This window comes from Sardina pilchardus, chromosome 22 (genome assembly GCF_963854185.1).
Source record: "Sardina pilchardus chromosome 22, fSarPil1.1, whole genome shotgun sequence".
In the NCBI taxonomy this organism is placed as follows: Eukaryota; Metazoa; Chordata; class Actinopteri; order Clupeiformes; family Clupeidae; genus Sardina; species Sardina pilchardus.
The window spans coordinates 25,232,355-25,250,341 of NC_085015.1; the positions used below are offsets into that span (position 1 = coordinate 25,232,355).

At 46.5% G+C, this 17,987-nt stretch overlaps 2 protein-coding genes across 4 annotated transcripts in view; both read right to left on the bottom strand.

Moving 5' to 3' along the window:
- Window positions 1-4,061: 4,061 nt before the first annotated feature.
- adrb1 (adrenoceptor beta 1) lies at window positions 4,062-6,149 on the bottom strand. The gene has a single exon (XM_062525624.1). It carries the CDS (start codon window positions 6,043-6,045, stop codon window positions 4,855-4,857), a length of 1,191 nt encoding a protein of 396 aa, XP_062381608.1. The 5' UTR covers window positions 6,046-6,149; the 3' UTR covers window positions 4,062-4,854.
- Window positions 6,150-16,436: 10,287 nt separating this feature from the next.
- Window positions 16,437-17,987, bottom strand: part of nhlrc2 (NHL repeat containing 2) — a 30,551-nt gene continuing 29,000 nt past the window's right edge. For all 3 annotated transcript variants that reach the window (XM_062526034.1, XM_062526033.1, XM_062526032.1), the window contains one exon: window positions 16,437-17,699. In XM_062526034.1, the coding sequence (XP_062382018.1) occupies window positions 17,428-17,699 (272 nt within the window). In that variant the 3' untranslated portion in view covers window positions 16,437-17,427. The remainder of the gene's footprint in view (window positions 17,700-17,987) is intronic.

The window sequence follows — 17,987 nt, forward strand, 5'->3', positions numbered from 1 at the left end:
ACAGGTAGGCCCACCCCTCGCTGTATTAACCTTCAGTGCCTTTAAAAGTAACCACCCCCCCTCACCTTCCCTCTTTCTCCCGCTGCGGCCTTCCGACTCGTCCCGCTAGCGGCCTTCACCTTTGGTCTGAGTTCTTTTGGCCGGCACGGTAAGCTGGCCTTCCTTTAAATTCTGCTCGCTTCCGTGACATTTCCCCCGCCTCTCGCTGTGCCCTCCGCGGCCCGCCAGGTTAGAGGCAGCTGTGCACATTCTGACGAGGGGGCATCGTGCCGTGGCGAAGGCTAAACACAGCCGACACGAGTCTATTTTTATGCCTGCGCCGTCGATAATACGCTCGGAAATTCACATCAGCCATCGGGACAAGTGCTGAATTCATAAGCCAGCGCCAGTAGCACCTCTAACATGGAGATGATGACAATGGATTTCCCCCTTTTCTCTCCCTCCCTCTCTTTCTTTTTCTCTCTCTGCTACTATAGAGATCCATAAGGCACACAAAGCACCTTGCGCCTCAACACCATCATTTCTTTCCAATACGTACTTCTAATTCAACAATGACACATTCTCTCTCTCTCTCTCTCTTTCTCCCTCCTCTCTTTCTCTCTAGGATGAGGCAGAGAGACCTCAGGGACACCTCAGGGACGCTATCTAATTATGTGTGAACACTGACCTGAGATGGCTCGCTCATTGCTTTCGAGTGCTACGCTCAAGTCGCTGATGCAAAGCATATCGCTGACAGAAGGATTAATTAATTTGGCATTAAGAAGATACAGCGTGACAGGGCCAAGCAGCAAATCGACAAGTGACTAATTACGCGGGTGGAAAAACTATACAGCAGCTTTGTACACCTGTTAAAAAGAAGGTGAGGAGGCACCATCAAAACGGCTTCAATTCCCCTAACGGTGATATCTCTAATGACTTCAGTCTGTGCTCCATTGCTGAGTGCCTGAGAATCTCAAAGTAAAAACAATCCAGTCTGGTCTGGAGGTCATGATGGCCTTCAGGAGGTTTCTTTCACTCAGTGAACTATTCTTTCCCATTATACAAAACATGTATGGATCCAGCTGGGTCAACAGTGGACACAGTGGAAACTCAGTTTGTGGAAAAATACGGAATTCATAGGCTGGCAGGTTTGGAAACAGTCCATGTGTGAGGGAGTCATCAGCCAGTCAGACGTCTCTCACTTTCAGCCTCTGTACAGGTCTACCTACCTCACTGACCAACCTCCACCCCTATCCACACCCCCCCACCTCTGTCTACATGCCAACGCAAAGGAAAAACATTCAGGACTTTATCTCAGTGTAAAGTGTTAATGGCAACTATGGGCTGACATCAAAATGTGTTGGGAGATTGGTGGTGTTCCAGACTGATGAGAGCAAGGTCTCTGTGTGCGTGTGTGTGTGAGAGAGAGAGAACGTGTGTGTGTGTGTGTGTGCATGTGTGAGAGAGAGAGAACTTGTATGTGTGTGTGTGTGTGTGTGTGTGTGTGTGTCTGTGAGAATGCTTGTATGAGTGTGTGTGTGTCTGTGTGTGTGTGTGTGTGTGTGTGTGTGTGTGTGTGTGTGTGCGCGTGTGTGTGTGTGTGTCATGGGGAAAGGGGGGAAGCATGTGAAGATGTATAATGGGGTGTGCTATTTCAGGCCTCATTGGCCTTTTGAACTTGTCTGCAGTGTAGACTGCTATTTATACACACTTCGAGCACTATCAATGGAAAAGGGGAGATAGCGTCGTTATTTAGGTTCTGTGGAGTGTTATTTTGATCTTGTGTGGGCTTTTGTGTGATGAGTGCAGCGCTGCGGAGCACTTTAAAACAGGAAGAACAAACAAAAGCGTCTGAAAGATCAAAGTGAATTGTGAAATGGGATACTCGGCTTCTGACCTCTGACACAGGCGTCTTGACTGAAACATTATTAACCTCAAAAAGGGAAGCATGGAGCCTGCTGTAAACCCCTTAGCAAACATCTCTTTTTCTTTTTTCCATTTTCTTTCTTTCTCTTGTTGTATCCCCTAATGGCTTTTTGCCTTTAATGTTGGTTCTCTCCTCTTGTATGTGCAATTAATTTGTATCTGTTTCATTTATTTGCTCTCTATTTTCTTTCTTTTTCCACTTAAAGTGAGAAGACAACAATCAAGAACAGTTTCAACACCCTCCCTCCCCAAACACACACACACACACACACACACGCACGCACGCACGCACGCACGCTCACACACCACCAACCCAACCACTACCACCAAACGAAACGACCACTAAAAAGTAGGCCAAGGTAGTCGTAAGAACGTGGCACGGATGCAAGGACCCGCTGTTGTTTTCCCCAATTCCGAGTCAGCTGCATACATTAGTAGCCGTAATCATATTTAAACAAGGTTCATTAGCTAAAGCGGGGATCCATATTCTGCCGAGCCTTCCTCGGCCGTCTCTCAAATGGGAGCGGCGTGCCTCTGGGGAGAGCGAGTCGCGAGCACCAAACACTAATGCATTTTAAAGTGTCCAAGCGCGGCACCTGGTAAATAGGCTAATCCCGCACAGCTGTGGACCGAAATGGACCGTTTCTCTTGAAGAGGCCTTCCCGCGAAGGATAAGCGAGGTGGTGTTAGCGTGTGTTTACACCTTGAGTTGTCGTAGGAGGATAAGGTGGGTGGTCTTGCTTCAGGTGCTTCAAATGAACAAGAGGTGGAGGTTGGGTTGTGAGTTGTGATGATGTGGAGCTTAACCTACTCTACGGGCTGCCTAATGTGCATGCACTTTCTTGGTTGTTTCCGGGGGAGGGAGGGAGGGAGGGAGGGAGGGAAAGCGAGAGAGATTTGCTTCACCTTTATACCTGCATGATTTGGATGCCGAGGCTTTTTGAATGGAAATATACATGACTAAAGAAAGGTTGTGCTAGTTCCTGTATGTTAATGGATAATTAACACAAACACCGAAGCATAGACATAGACTACAAATACAGGTTGTAGGCTACTGTACTACTGTACTTTTTACTGCCTTGGACATAGCCTAGGCTATTTGGCTGGTTGTAAAGTGGCTGTAAAGTTGTAATTACTAAACTGGCATATTACTGCTCTCTGTGACAAAGATTAGGCCCCTGTTATTTATATCCATAATTAGAAATCTGCCATTTTGTTTGTGCTGTATATGTGGGCCAACTGACAGCATAGCAACTGACCCATCTAAATACGGAATAGGCCTATAGCCTATGTAGCCTAAATCATGAACCTATTTGCTGCATCTTGTGAGGGCAGATAAGCATGCGTTTCAAACCGAATAATTTCTCATTCAAAAGAAGAGCATGCTGAAGTTGGACGATGCAGTTAATCAGTATAGCCTATCCTGGGGTTGGGTGATTGTGTATTCCTACTGTAGGCTTAAAGTTGACGTTGAAGCCGATCAACAGCTGCTAAAATCTTGAGTGTCGACCATTGCAGTTTTTACATCATCCATCAGCTGTCAAGTCGCAATACTGCTAGCAAATTGCGATGCGTTTACTTGCCATCTTGAGAGAGTATGTATCGGTTCGCTATCACTTTATGAACAGAAATAGTCTGTCAGGAAGTAATTAGGAGTGACAGTAGGCTAGTCGTCTGGAGCACCTTGCCTTGGCAGAACAGCATTTCTGTGAAGGTGTATCCATCAAATTGATAGCTTAGCCAGTTTAAAAGCGCAGCGCCCTCGTTTGGCATTTGTGCATTTAGCACACTTATCTAGTTTAAGTATCCCAGAGCTAGCCTATAGGCTGAAAATCCAATTATGTAAATCCTAAACTCCCCTTTTGAAATGCTGGATACATTCTCAAGTTGTCGGCATAACTGAAAATCAAATCAATTAATTAAAATTGTTTATGTAACGTGGTGGGAGTAAACGAAAGACTCGTGTGCATTGTCATTTGTGAAACACTGACATTTTAAGTGGTAGCCTACCATCATGACTAAAAGCCTGGCCTAAATGTAGTAGCATAATTGATATGGTAAAAGCACAATCAGTGTAATTACAATTACTAAAAACGGTTGGACATATTAGTTTCAATTCCCTCTCACAGTAGAATACAACTCATTAAAATGGTGGGTTCACAATGACACTTTATTGCACACTCGTCCAGGCGGCGACCTTGATACAATGAATCACAAGGCATGTGTACACAGAATACTTACCGGGCGAGAAAGACAAGGGCTGGAGAGAAAAACAAAACAAAACAAAACAAAACAAAAAACAAAGCTCTCGGGGAACCAATAGATTTTAAACGACATCTATTGTGCATTCAGCTGCTCAGAAAAATACACAAGTGACATTAATCAATTGATAGGTAGACAATAAATAGCATGAAAGTAAATGACATTCCACATTTTAAACTTCTTAAGATGTCCGTCATTCCTTCAACTGTGGCGTTACATGTTCCAGCTCTTACAGTGTCAGTCTCATGACGGATTGTATTGTGTAGCAAATAAATAATGTACAATCTAATTGTTTAATATAAACAATTCTCTTTCGTACAATTTGCACATAAGGAATGAGGTAAAACAACAATTATACATTCATCAATATTTATATTTACAGGCGTAAAACTCCAAAGAGTCTTGTAAATCGTGGGCTAACTGCGTAGCTTCATCCAAAATCCATCCACATAGGCCTATCCAAGACCGTCGTTTCACTCTTTTTTACATAGGCAATAGGTTGGCTAATCTGCCATAGATTAACCCCAGATAATGTAGTCCTTCCATGGGCATGAGTCTGTCGTCCAAAAGGAAGGATGTGCATGTATTGCAGGTGACAGCGTGTGTAGTGTTCAGTGGGTGTGTTAAATTGTGCTTGGTGCGAATTTACGCGTACATTTGCGCAGCTAAGCGTAATCACTTGAGCTTCTACAACTGTGATTCGGAATGTGAATGGGATAGTTTACCGTTTCTTTCCAAACTGCAGTCACTGCTGCCATTGCAGTCCGACCATGTTCCGACCATGCCCGTGTCCAGAGCATTCATTAATCCCCCGGAGCAGCGCGAAAGGTCGCAGGAGCTGATATGTAATCTGCGGTCTGCCTGCCTAGGGCAACACAACAGTCTTTTAAAAGCTTTCCTGAAGTCCGGACTCCGGCAGTAAATTATGGGGTTAAAGGCAGAGTTCACGTAGCCCAGCCAATTTAGGAACACGAAAAGGTCCTTATCCACCAACTCAGCGCAGAAAACCCGCACGACATTGACAATAAAGAACGGGAGCCAACAGAGCGTGAATGTACCCATAATGATGCCAAGTGTTTTCAGTGCCTTCTGCTCTTTCATCGCAAGGATCTTGGGGGGTCTCTTCCTATTTGGTTTGCACTTGGAGAGACTCTGGTTGTTGTAGAACCTCCCCTCGCACTTGTCAATTTTTTGCAGTTGCAGCTTAGCTTCGCGGTACACTCTGGCATACACAAATATCATGACTAATAGGGGAATGTAAAAAGAAATGATCGAGGAGGCGATTGCGTATGCCCGGTTCGTGATAAAATCACAACACTCTGGATTTTCATAGCATTCTGTCTCCTCGTTGTCCCGAGACCAGTGCATTAAGATGGGAGGGAAAGAGACCAAGGCAGAGATTGCCCACACTCCACAGACAACCACCTTTGCCCTGGCTTTTGTGAGTAGGCTCTGATACCGAAAAGGAGAGGTGATGGCAATGTACCTGTCTATCGCAATCACACAGAGAGTTTCAATGCTGGCAGTGACACAAAGGACATCAACCGAAATCCAAAATTCACAGAAGAAAGATCCATAGAGCCACACACCCTTGACTTCAAGCGCAGCGCCAAAAGGAACCACAAGCATCCCCATAATAAGGTCCGCACAAGCTAGGGACACAATAAACACGTTGGTCAGTGTCTGAAGTCTCTGATTCTTGGCTATGGCCACGATAACCAAAATATTGCCAAAGACGATCATCAGCACAATGATGCCCATGACCATTCCCATGCCAATCATCCATTGCTCCGACAAAGCCGTGTCCTGGGAGTTAAGGTCCAGTGTCCCGCGGTTCGAGTCATTGCTGTAAGTCACAGACGGCGATCCATCCCCCATGATGAGCGGCGCTCTTTAATGCAAGAAGTCGAGTTCATTCAGGCTGCACTCGGAACTTCGACTCGTTCTCTGGTGCGCCCCGGCGCTGCTGCGCGTCCATTCAGTGTTTGTTCCATCTGGCGAATAGCTCAGTGGGCGTAAAGCGCCTTGGATGGGAGCTGAGCAGTGACATCACGGCCGTTGTCATCCAATTGGGCGGCCCCTGTCAAGTGCGAGCCCTCGGCTGGCTCGTGTTAACTTTAGAGGATCAAACTAGCCCTCGTCCCTCTGGGGTCTTTGCGCTGCACCTTTACGCATGGCTGAACTTTACGACATTCCATCATCATAAATCGCGTAAAAACTTAAAACACAGCCCATCCGATAGCAATGGCCTGAGTGTAGCTATTTTTATCATCTACGAACGTAAATCTCTTGATTTTCAGACACATAGTTGCCTGCCTGCCTGTCTGTCTGCCTGTCTTTTATCACACATTTTACTATCACGTTAATAGTTTGCATGAGGAATACCGGTATCTTTTCTTCTAATTATAGTTTTGCAACTATTTTTTTTGCAACTGAACAGAACGAGACACACACACACACACACACACACACACACACACACACACACAGACACACACACACACACACACACACACACACACACACACACACACACACACACACACACACACACACACACACACACATCCTCATAGAATTAGTATGGGCTCCTCACAGAGCAACAGAGAGTTTCATTTTTCTCTGATACTGCCCCAAAGCCTTTAACTTTGATCACAATCTGTCGGAGTTATTACACAAAGAATCCCATGTTACCCTTCACAATGTGATGTGCCATCAGGAACATTAAAAGAAAAGGTACTTCACAAAAAGTTTCAATCAGAGAGAAAAGCCATTCATAATTGTGTTCATGACTTATTTCTGGAGAGTTCCAAGTACTCATCTCAAGTCTTACATAAATTGAATCCCAAACAGTACTGTGCATTTATTGAGTGTCTTGTGTAACCATCTGTTCCTTCCAGAGAATTAGTCACGGGTTTGTAAATGGCAGTACTCTCAAAATTAAAATATGCATAAATGTTGAGTTAAACCCTGAACCAATTTTTGTCAAAGCTGAAAAGTGACCCTTTGGCATTCATTTTGGATGTAGCAGGTCTTCGGAATATATTAAAAAAAATATCTAGGATATTTGCTACATCTCGGCACGACAGATGTCACTAGCCCAATTTAGCTTGAGGTAGACAAGGGGCCATGCACAGAGCGGCCAGCCCTGGTCAGTGTTTTGGGCGTCCGCTCGGGGACACCAGGTCCCCGACAGCACAGAGCAATTTCCTCCTCCGCGGCCCGGGTCTCGGGCCCGACACTGCGCAGCGACCAATTCTCACAATGCTCGATTCAGCACGCCGCTGTTTCCACCCAACTTAAGCACTTTCCCCCAGATAAATCACCATGCAAACCTGGGCTATAAAAAGCGCTAGCGGTGCGCTACTTGCTTTTCCTTACGAAACTCTAAACAGTCCGGTGGGATATGTTTTCTTTCCAGCCGGAGGAAACTGTTAGGGGGAGATAAGATCATAATTACACGTCCTTATAGCATGGGGGCACCGCCAGACAGGGCAGCCATTGGTGCTGTGCTGCTAGTGGATGAGGTCTCTCTCTCTCTCTCTATCTCTCTTACACTCTCTCTCCCTCCCTTTCTCTCTCTCCCTCCCTTTCTCTCTCTCTCTCTCTCTCCTTTCTGCATTCTTGTGGTGTAACAAAGATAGTCTGACTCAGGGGTTTGTAATCCATTCTGTCTAGCCTTACTGTTATGTTATACGCAACAGAGAAATGTGTGAAATATACTGTTCTACAGATGCTGTGGATAGAGAGATGGAGCAAGGCAGATAGAGAGAGAGAGAGAAAGAAAGAGAGAGAGGTGTGGGAGGGAGGAAAGACTTGGGGAAATGCGAACAATTTAAAGGATCTTACTTCATTGCTAAGGACGACCGTTTGCACTAGGTCTCCTGTCCACCCGCCATTGTTCGCTCCACATCTGATAAACAGCCCTGAGACCGAAGGCGGCCAAGCAGTCTCACTGTTTCGGTTACATGTCGGCAGTCCGACATCCTGCCAGTCCGACATCCCTTTCGTCCGACATGCCGCTATTCAGACATGGTGTTATTCCGACATGCTGCCAATCCGACACATTTTAGTACCCCCATTCCGACAGTTTACAAATCCTATTTTTTCCCACGTCAACTTAACGGACCCTATGAGCCCGACGGACGCAAAGTGCGTTAAAAAACACACCCATTCTTCTCTGTTACTTTGCTCCGTGATTATTAGTCACAGCGAGATGAGACCTATATTGCATGAAAGAGCTCAGAACCGGGGCTTTCCAACGAGACTAGACACGTGTCTGTACGATCAAGTATGAAAATAAAAATAAAATCATGAATTTAAATGAAAGTAGGCCTATCATATTTACAGTCTACATGCTCTGCGTTCACCCATGCAGCCACTTCTCTCGCTTGAATTACTCCGGGACCAAGCATCGCACAGACATAACACGCATATCAAATGAAAGAGGAGAAACAGAGCTTTCCATTGATACCAAACACATCGATCCCTGTGTGTTATAGAAACAGACGAAGTGACAAACAAATAAGAATCATATAGCTTCGGCTACCGCTACTTTCGTTTGATAGGCTACTCGTGAAACCGTGGTTAAAAAGATACGGCTTGCATGTCAGATAAAAGAGGAGAGCTAGAGCTATCCACAGATCCCAAATACAACCTTCTAGGCCATAAAACAGACGAAGTGACAGCAAAATAATAACTTAATTTAGCCATACTTAGTCCGCGAATAATGAGAAGAAAACTTGCCATGTCTATAGAACTGCTTTCACTTCCCCGAGTCGTGCACGCAACAGACACATAACCATATCAAGAAGTCTTCACAATGACATTTTAAATGTCAATCTTTATTATTTTACACAATTGGATGTAGTTATGACATTAATAGCCTATTAATGACCTCATGTCGGAATGGCACGTTGTTTGAAAAAAAAGTTAAATACCGCCACTGCGACCATGGAAAAAAAAAATGTCGGACTGGTGGGACTTTTTCCCATAAAGAGACATGCCTCCACTACGACAATTGGACGTCAATGTCGGAGTGCTGGTATGTCGGAATGAACGGCGGTAGCCCCCACGGTTTCATAAGGAGGAGGAAGTCCCTCTCCCAGCCTGTGTTGCTACTGCCACTCTTCTCCGTCTTCTGCAGGGTAGTTACGTAATCATGTTTTCTGCCTCTTTGCCCCCCTCCTCCTCCTCCACCCCTCCCCTCCACCCTCTCCAGAAGGGCACTTTGTTGGGTGGAACGTCTCGCTCGCCACTCAGAGGTGTTGCCTGAAACCTGTCACCCTGTCGCTGGGGCACGGCGCTGGCGGGTGGAGCGGGGACGTTTTTCGGCGCGGCCTCAGTTGCCCTTTAAGGCGAGAAGCTCCAGACCAAAGTGTTCTTGGAGGCCATGACTCAGTTTGTGCTGGCAGCGGACCTAAGATGAGTTGGTCGGTCACCCTCTCGTCTCGGCCTGACACAGGAGAAGACCGAGGGCAGCGATCTGGCCCGCCCAGGAGGGTGGCGGTGGCGGTTAGCGGCATTGGTGTTGGTGGTTGGTGTGTGTGAGTGTGTGTGTGTGTGTGTGTGTGTGTGTGTGTGTGTGTGTGTCAGTGTGTGTGTGTCAGTGTGTGTGTGTGCGCACAAGTGGAGGAGGATCACATGGCGAGCCGCAGAAAAGGTTTCGGGTTTGACCCCGTGCCCGCTGTTGACACTGGCACAGGGCGGCGTGGCACAGACGGGGGTACTTCATCATCCCAAAGTGACAGCTTCCTGCTTGGATATGGTATTCTGATATTCTGAGAACAGGCGCAGAAGCGAGGGAGCAAAGAAAACTAGATGAGAGACAAAGAGAGAGAGTGAAGAATTAGATGTGCTGGAAGGGTGTCCATGTGACAGATGAAGAGGCTCCCATGCAAATGGTGTATTTTTATACCCATTTTTTGTCTAATGTTCTCTCCCTCTTTTACCTCTCTCTCCCTCTTTCTCTCATTCTTTCTTTCCCCATTGCGTTCTTTCCATCATTCTTCGAAGGCCCCTCAGAATTAAAATGCCATCACCGCTGAAGAGCCACCTCAGGGACCTCGTCTTGCAGAATGCTCACTTTGAAAAAAAGGCGAAAAGTTGGATCCGTCTCATGCGCTAATGCACAGTGGGTTGGATTACAGCGGTCGGTGCAGAATCAGCCTTTGTTCTTTCAAACATATGTTTCCCATGGAATCAGACTTGCGTTCCCAAAACATTACGCTCAGCAATGCCTGGCACGTCGTTTCCGAATGCGTATGGCCTCTGTACTTGCGCGCAACACAAACATTCTCTGCGTCTGGGATGGTTATCAGTGTACGCCAGCTCACTGGACTGAAATGCAATTCTCATTTGGCCGCAGCTATGCGCTCATAGATATGGATGACCGACCACCCGAGTGGACATCACTCCATCTGGCCGTGGCCCTCTTCCCTTACGCAAACCCAATCACCCTGCTTAGCCTTCATATTTTTATGTTATGCACATGCTATTGATTGCTGCTACTAAATCAGAGTAGCAGAGAGGAGCAAGAGGGGGGGGGGGTAGGTCTTTACGGTGTGGCGCTGGAAGTTGTGGATTCGGATCGTTAACCTCTCATCAGCTTAGATCACGGCCGGGCGCGCCCGCTGGATCAGAACTAAAGCCCCGCGGTGATCCTGGCAGGAGTTTTCAGTCTGCAGGGGGAAATGCGACAAGAGGGCACAAAGAAAACGGAATTGCTGCAGGGTTGCTCAGTCTTCCCCTGTGAGTGTGTGCGTGTGTGTGTGTGTGTGTGTGTGTGTGTGTGTGTGTGTGAGCGCGCGCGTATTTGTTATAGAAATGCTGTTTGAACAGAATTCACAGAGAGAGAGAGAGAGAGAGACAGAAAGAAAGGGAGAGAAAGGGATATCCATGTGGTTATTGCCTGAATGAAAAGTAGTGTTTTGATTTTCTCCTTCACTGGCCCTCTAAGTTGGTCTTATCTCCTTTCGCTTCATTATTTACTCCAAAGCGCTTTGAAATGCACCTGCATTTTAATGCTGACAACAGGTATCCCCCTACTCCCCCCCTCTTCTCTCTTCATCTCTCTCTTTCTCTCTCTCTGTCTGTCTGTCTGTCTTTCTCTCTCTCTCTCTCTCTCTGTCTGTCTTTCTCTCTTATTTCTGTTTGAAATGAATGGCATGCCCTCCACATAATTGAATAAATGATGAGTTTCACAGTGGAGCTTGGGTGGAGAGAGAGAGAGAAAAAACCCTGAATATTGTGACACAGGCAAAAAGCATAGCATTGACTGGTTTTAGAGACACGCTGAACAGTCAAATGGAAGGATGGCGTGGGTGGAGTTCTGCTTAGACAAACTAGCGAAATTTCCAAACCCCGTTCATCAGAAGGTTTCTTCTTCGCCTCAGGTCCACCCAGAAAGGCTGTTCTCAATTCCGATATGGTAATGTGATGGAGACAGAGAGGCAGAGAAAAAGAAAAAAAATGTCTCTGAAATGGAGATACAGTACATCCGAATTCTTGGACAAAAAAAAAAAGTTGTTGCCACAGCTGTTTTTGGTACAGGATGAGACACACCCTGCTTTTAATCAAAGAGCTCTCTGATTTCAACCTTGGCTAGTAGCCGTCACAAACATCCATTCTATAGATGTCTTACGCCCCAAGAGAGGTCAAGAGCGGTCAAGACAGATGTATTTCATGAGTTAAACCAAAATGCATTAATTTTGTGGTGAGATGAGACCAGTTCTCTGTAACATTCCAATGACACTGCAAACTTGGTGTTTATAATGCTGCCTGAATTGCCATGTTAATGATTTGCACACCAGACACACACACACACACACACACACACACCACAGAGGCACATGCACAGTCACAGACACATGGGCGCACACACACACACACACACACACACACACACACACACACACACACACACACACACACACATGCGCGCACGCACACACACACACAGTCACAGACACATGTGCACACACACACACACACACACACACACACACACACACACACACACACACAGGTATGCATACATGCATAGCCAATGAGGAGTGTGATTGATACACTTAGACATGAGAACTGGTGTTTGAGTTAGCAATTTGTCAGTCTGCCTAGCTGCTCCTGGGCCTGTGTGTGTGTGTGAGAAACACTCTGATCTTGCCCTCAGTGTTTCAACAGCAGCTGAGGAGAAGGTCTGTGAGGCTTTGACCATGCAAACAAAAATAAACAAAACACCATTATGTTAATTACTACTGAGTGTGTGTGTGTGTGTGTGTGTGTGTGTGTGTGTGTGTGTGTGTGAATTAGTGTGCCTATGAATGAATAAATGGATACACACATTGCTATGCAGTGTGTGAAAGTGCCTATGAAAATGACCAAATGGATGGGCTAGACAGATGCAACTACCTTCAATTAGGACTGGTCAAAGTTATCATTCCACACACTCGTCTCAAATTCAGAAACACAGCCGCACACAGCCATGGATAAATCTCAAATAGCCTATTACACTTTTGTTGTGACATTAGGCCTAGAGCTTGTCAGTGACATCCTGACAAGTGGACCAAAAACCACAAGGGGCTTAAGGCAGCATGGGTGTCCTTAGTTACACCCAGATTAGCGTTAGCTGGGCTTCTGCTAGCTTGCCACAGGGGTTAGCGAGGGCATTTAGCCCTGCGATTCGCAGCTCCGGGAGGAAGCGAGGCGTGAAGCCCAGCTTATTAGGGGGTTAACAAGCCTGTCAGGGGAGGCCAGGGCTGGGGAGGACCAGGAGGATTGATGCTCCGTAAACATGATGAAAGGTGGAGGAGGTGGAGGAAGAGGAGGTAAGAGATGGGGGGTGGGGCGGCTGGGAGAGGAACTGGGATCATATTAAAGTCTGTGCTCCATGCCGTCATTCATTCTCTGGGGTAAATATCATGACAAGGCTTTGGCCCTGACCAGATCAGCAGATGTTGTCTCGGGCCTATCACTCACCTTCATGACCCTTTAAGATTGAGGAAGAGGGCTGTTGTTTTTTCTCCTCCCAGATTTCCAGACTGACTCCACTCCAGCCCTGCGGTTTGCCGAGATGCGGCTGCTGGGCTCAATGGCACAGGGACTGGACTAGAGCAAATCGTCTGTCCATCCGCATCATTTATTAATCAGGCCACATGTCAATACTGAGATGGGTGATCCATAAAATCTCTTAAGGTCGTCTCCTATTAAATCATGAATACTACCAGGCTGTAAATAACACTGACTCCACACATACACACTTAAGTGTAAGGTTTCCTGTTACACACCATGGACACAGTTATAGGCAAGCTTAACCCTTTTGCTCTTGGATATGCAGAAATTTCATGAGTTCAAAGGGGTCACCGCCCTAATTCCCAGAAGATGCATCAAACCTCTTTACGGTCGACTACAAGGATGTCCTGCATGCCAAATGCGGGACGATCAATATCCCATGACTCTCTACAGACATAGGGAGCGACACAGCCCAAGCTCTTGGGTTGGTTGTTGGAGAAATGCTGGTTCTCAAGCCATTCTGCTTCTTCTGTTTCATCCTCAGAGACTGGAACCTTTTTTGAACTCCAAATTAGATAACCACACAACGCTTACGGGCAAAGAGTCCCACTGGGTTTGCTCAATGAGGATGTTTTGTCAATTGATTTGTAATATTTTTTAATTGAGAATGTGTCAGCTTCAGTGGTCCAACAGTGAGCCCAATTTGAAATGCTGCACAATGAAAGCCTTATGCTATAGCTAAGGATGCAGCACTGCTTGGCTTGCTATCAGAACTAACGCAATGACGGCTTACAGACTGCAGTTCCACAGACCACAGACTGAACATAAACACGTGGATCAGATCTGGAGTGTGCTCGCCTGGTCAAGTGTCAGATTCATCCCACTTTTATTTTGATTGATTCACCAGAACCTTTTCTAAAATGGAAAATCTTATCTCCCGCTGTAATTCTTAGAATTGCGAGAGGGCTCAGGCATTCCGGTAGGTGCTTGTGAAAAGTTTGAAAGCGGTGTCACCTAGCCTGCTCACCGCAGCCATTCTTCTAAACAGTTGCCATTGTTTGGACATTTCCGCCGGTTCCAGTTCACATGGCATGGCTAGGAGCCACAGTCTCACCCACAGAGGTATGAGCAAGCAAACCACCTCTGCCACATGAACTTCTGCAAAAACACAGACAAGCATGCAAGAGCGGAGAACCAAAGCACACCATATTCTACTTAATTCTTTTTTTTTATATAAAAGTAGACTACTGTTCAGTTATGTTTGACTTGGAGTGTAGTCTGTGTAATAACAGATGTTATAACTTATTTACTCATCACATATTAACTATTCTACACTGAAATAAGGAGTTGTTGTGAAAAGGGGTACAGTGGCATGCATTCACATGCACAGGTACTCAGAGGCAACAGTGACCAGCCACACACACATTCCAGCTCTATCTAGTATTTCATTTTGGCCGCCACCGCGCTGTGGTAACTGGCCACCACAGAGACTGACCTCAGATCTTCATCGCATGGGGGCCGGACGGCTATTCATTCTTAATGACACACTTGCCTAACCCAAATAGCTGATGAAAATGTGGTGGAGAGGCTTCTTGGCCTCCCAAGTATGTCAACCAAACGTCCACAAGAGGATTAAAAAAATTTATCTGTGTTGTGTTCAGAGGAGAGTGTGTGGCCGGTCTAGTCTGTTCTAGTGGGTCTGGCCAGAGCAGTGCTGCACCTGGTTTAAAGGTCTTTTTTTTCTAGTTCCTCGTTCCCACTGGTTCTTGTGGTGAACCACGGAGAACGGCAGCCCCCCAAGTGCTGTGTGAGAGCTCAGCACCTCCAGGGGCGATTACCATAATGAATGGTTTCTGGAAAAGCCCGTGCTAGTGGTCAGCGTGTTTGTAAATTCTGGGAAGAGAGTAACCTCGCGTCCCCGAACATGCAGAATCCTTCATCCCACTAGATAAACCGCCGGTTAAAAGCATCGAGTCAGTGCAATAAATTCCCCTCTACTAAGGGCCAAACACTCCCATCTATTACATTAAAATAATGCACGAGACTCGAGGCTGGACAGTGTTTGTTCATTCCACAGAAAAAAGGACAACACAACAAAGCTGGTAAAATACATTTTATTACAGTTACAATGAAGTGGATAAAGTGCAAGCTGCGCAGAGAGAGAGAGAGAGAGAGAGAGAGAGAGAGAGAGAGAGAAAGAGAGAAGAGAGGGAGAGAGAGAGAATGCCCTTGAACAGAGACCTATTCGGAGAAAAAGGTGCCACCTCAAAAGCGAGCCAAATCCGTTAGGCATCTATAACAAGCGCACTTGGACACATACACACTCTCAAACTGTAAATACATCTATGCAAACACCCATATCCATCCAGAACACACAGCCCCTACCCACTCCTCGTAAAACAGGCTGCGTAAAACAGCTTACGTAAGTTGAACGGTCGAGGCTTTACTCAAATTCCCTTCATTTGAGACACTCCACCAATATATTTCATCCCTCGAGGTAAACCTTTCCAAGCATGACTCAATCTATTTGCTATGGGCAGATGCAACAGTATGCGCATAAATACAAAACCACACTAATTATTGCTGCAGATTACTTTTAAAAACCGTTCAAGCCTTGCCATACTCTAAGGGCTTATCTAAAGGCACTTGAGCCAAGTAAACATCCCACACGTTAAGTCGGTTGTAAATAAAAAGCACAAGGAAACAAAACAGTGGCCAGTGTGTCATACAGTATACCCTTATTGGCTGACTAGCAGTGCACTAGACGCAGAATGGAGATGGAGATTGTATGTCTCCCATGGGAGATGGGAGACAAGTGTATGCGTGTGTGAGTGAGTTCTGGGAAGCCTGGTACTATTCCACTCACTGAAAACAACCCGCTGGCGGATTTTGGCTACAAGGACGCCAGGCTGTTGGTGTGGGATGACCGGCTGTTGTAACAGTCTAACACTTTGGTGAAACATTTCCCTTCCGTGCCGTTTGGTCATAGTACAGCCACCTCCCGACCTACAGACTCCCTGGTAGACATGTCCACATGATACGCATGTAAAATATTATTCGGTACAGTGTTACTGGACCATAAGACACGATATATATTAAGATACAAGACACATATTTAAAATACACTCAAACCCATAAATACAGGCAAACAATGCTATTGTGGTACACTGTTGTAGACTAGCCTAAAAGGAACTTATTCATAGCTGCATAACTCCCTCCCCTCCCCTCCCCCCCCTCCCTTCCCCCCTCACTCACTCACTCTCAGATGCTGGTGGATGAGATGATGGGTGATGGTCAACTCACACTAATATTGCTGACGTGAGTGCTTAGGTCACTTAGCGTGAGGACCTCCGAGTCAACTCAAATGCCATTAGAGAAATGCACATTAACCTTTTTACGGCCCCCTCCTCGAGTCCGAGGAACTGGGAGCGTAAGCAGTAAGAGGGCCTCTCCTCTGCAGTTTAAGCGATTGGTCGCCGTCATTTGCAACACCCTTTGGTGGCCTGAAGCCACTTCAGAGTTCTTCTGAGAAACTGAGGAGGACAAATAGCCCTATGGCAAATATGCACCGTACGATACGAGTCCAATGTTTCCTGGTCCTGGTTTCAAAGCACCAAACAATTAACACCGTCTCGGTGGACACACCTTCTCATCTCGACATGTGCCTCCAAGCCCCCACATGGTTAATCGTTGTAATGTATTTGCTGGTTGCTAATGTTATATGAAAAGCAGTCAGTGATTGGCTGGGTAGCGATGAAAGTACAACTGGACTAGAGATAATTTGATTGGAGGATGAGGTTTGCAGGGGAGAGAGTGAAGAATCATCCTTTTGATTTGATTTTGGCACCCTGAGTAAAAGTTCTGTTTGAGGATCAGGTCGCCTCATCCTTTTTTCTAATCTTGCATAAAAAAAAAAACTGATCCCAAATCAGCGTTTCTACCCAGGGGTGCTGCTGTGTGCATATGCTCTGCTATCCTAGGAGGCCGTTTTTGTTTGTGTGGGCGTTTGAGAGCATCTGTCAGTCAGTCAGAGGCTAAGGCTGCTTTTTATAAATAGCACAATCCAGAACTTTCCCATTTCCATTTTCCATTTAGTCCCAAACACACCGTAGCCACCCACATGGGGCTTGATTTGACTACAGTGGTAACCATGGTAAACACGCATTCTCGTTTGTTTGTTTGCTCGTTTGTTTGTTTGTTGTTTGTTTGTTCCTTGTTTTGTTTTCATGAAAGCGGCTTTTTCCGGAAAAGCTACTTCTGGAAGGCGTGGGCCAGCGTGACGGGCACGGAGCCCTGCCGAGGGGCGGAGTCGAGGCGCAGGGGCATCCGGAAGGCCACCGGCTTCATCATGCAGGCGCCGCCCTCGCTGAGGCAGCAGTACACCCAGGCCGTCAGGGTCAGGACGGGGTCGGGGCCGGGGGTCGTCGGCACGGCGACCGGAACGTCGGCGCGCACCGAGAGGGGCCGGGAGAGGTCGGAGATGTCGCCGGTGACGGGCTGCGACTGAAGCAGCCAATCGTTACCTGCGAGAGAGAAGAGGGGGAGGGGGAGGAGGGGGAGGGGGAGGTTACTTATTCTGCTGTGGTGGACATTGTAGAATCAGCAAAAAAATCTATTGTGAGTGCAGATAAAAAGTGTATCTGATTATGTACTGTAGACACTTAAGTCCTCTGTGTGTGTGTGTGTGTGTGTGTGTGTGTGAGTGTGTGTGTGTGTGTTCTTTGCGGAGCAGTCCCCTTGTATGCAGGCAGGCGTTCTCTCTGTGGGGGAGCCAAACTGCTCCCGCTGGGATTAGCACCTTTCACTAACAC

Coding starts and splice junctions, on each gene's coding strand:
- adrb1 (XM_062525624.1), bottom strand. CDS start 6,045: ATGGGGGATGGATCGCCGTCTGTGACTTACAGCAATGACTCGAACCGC.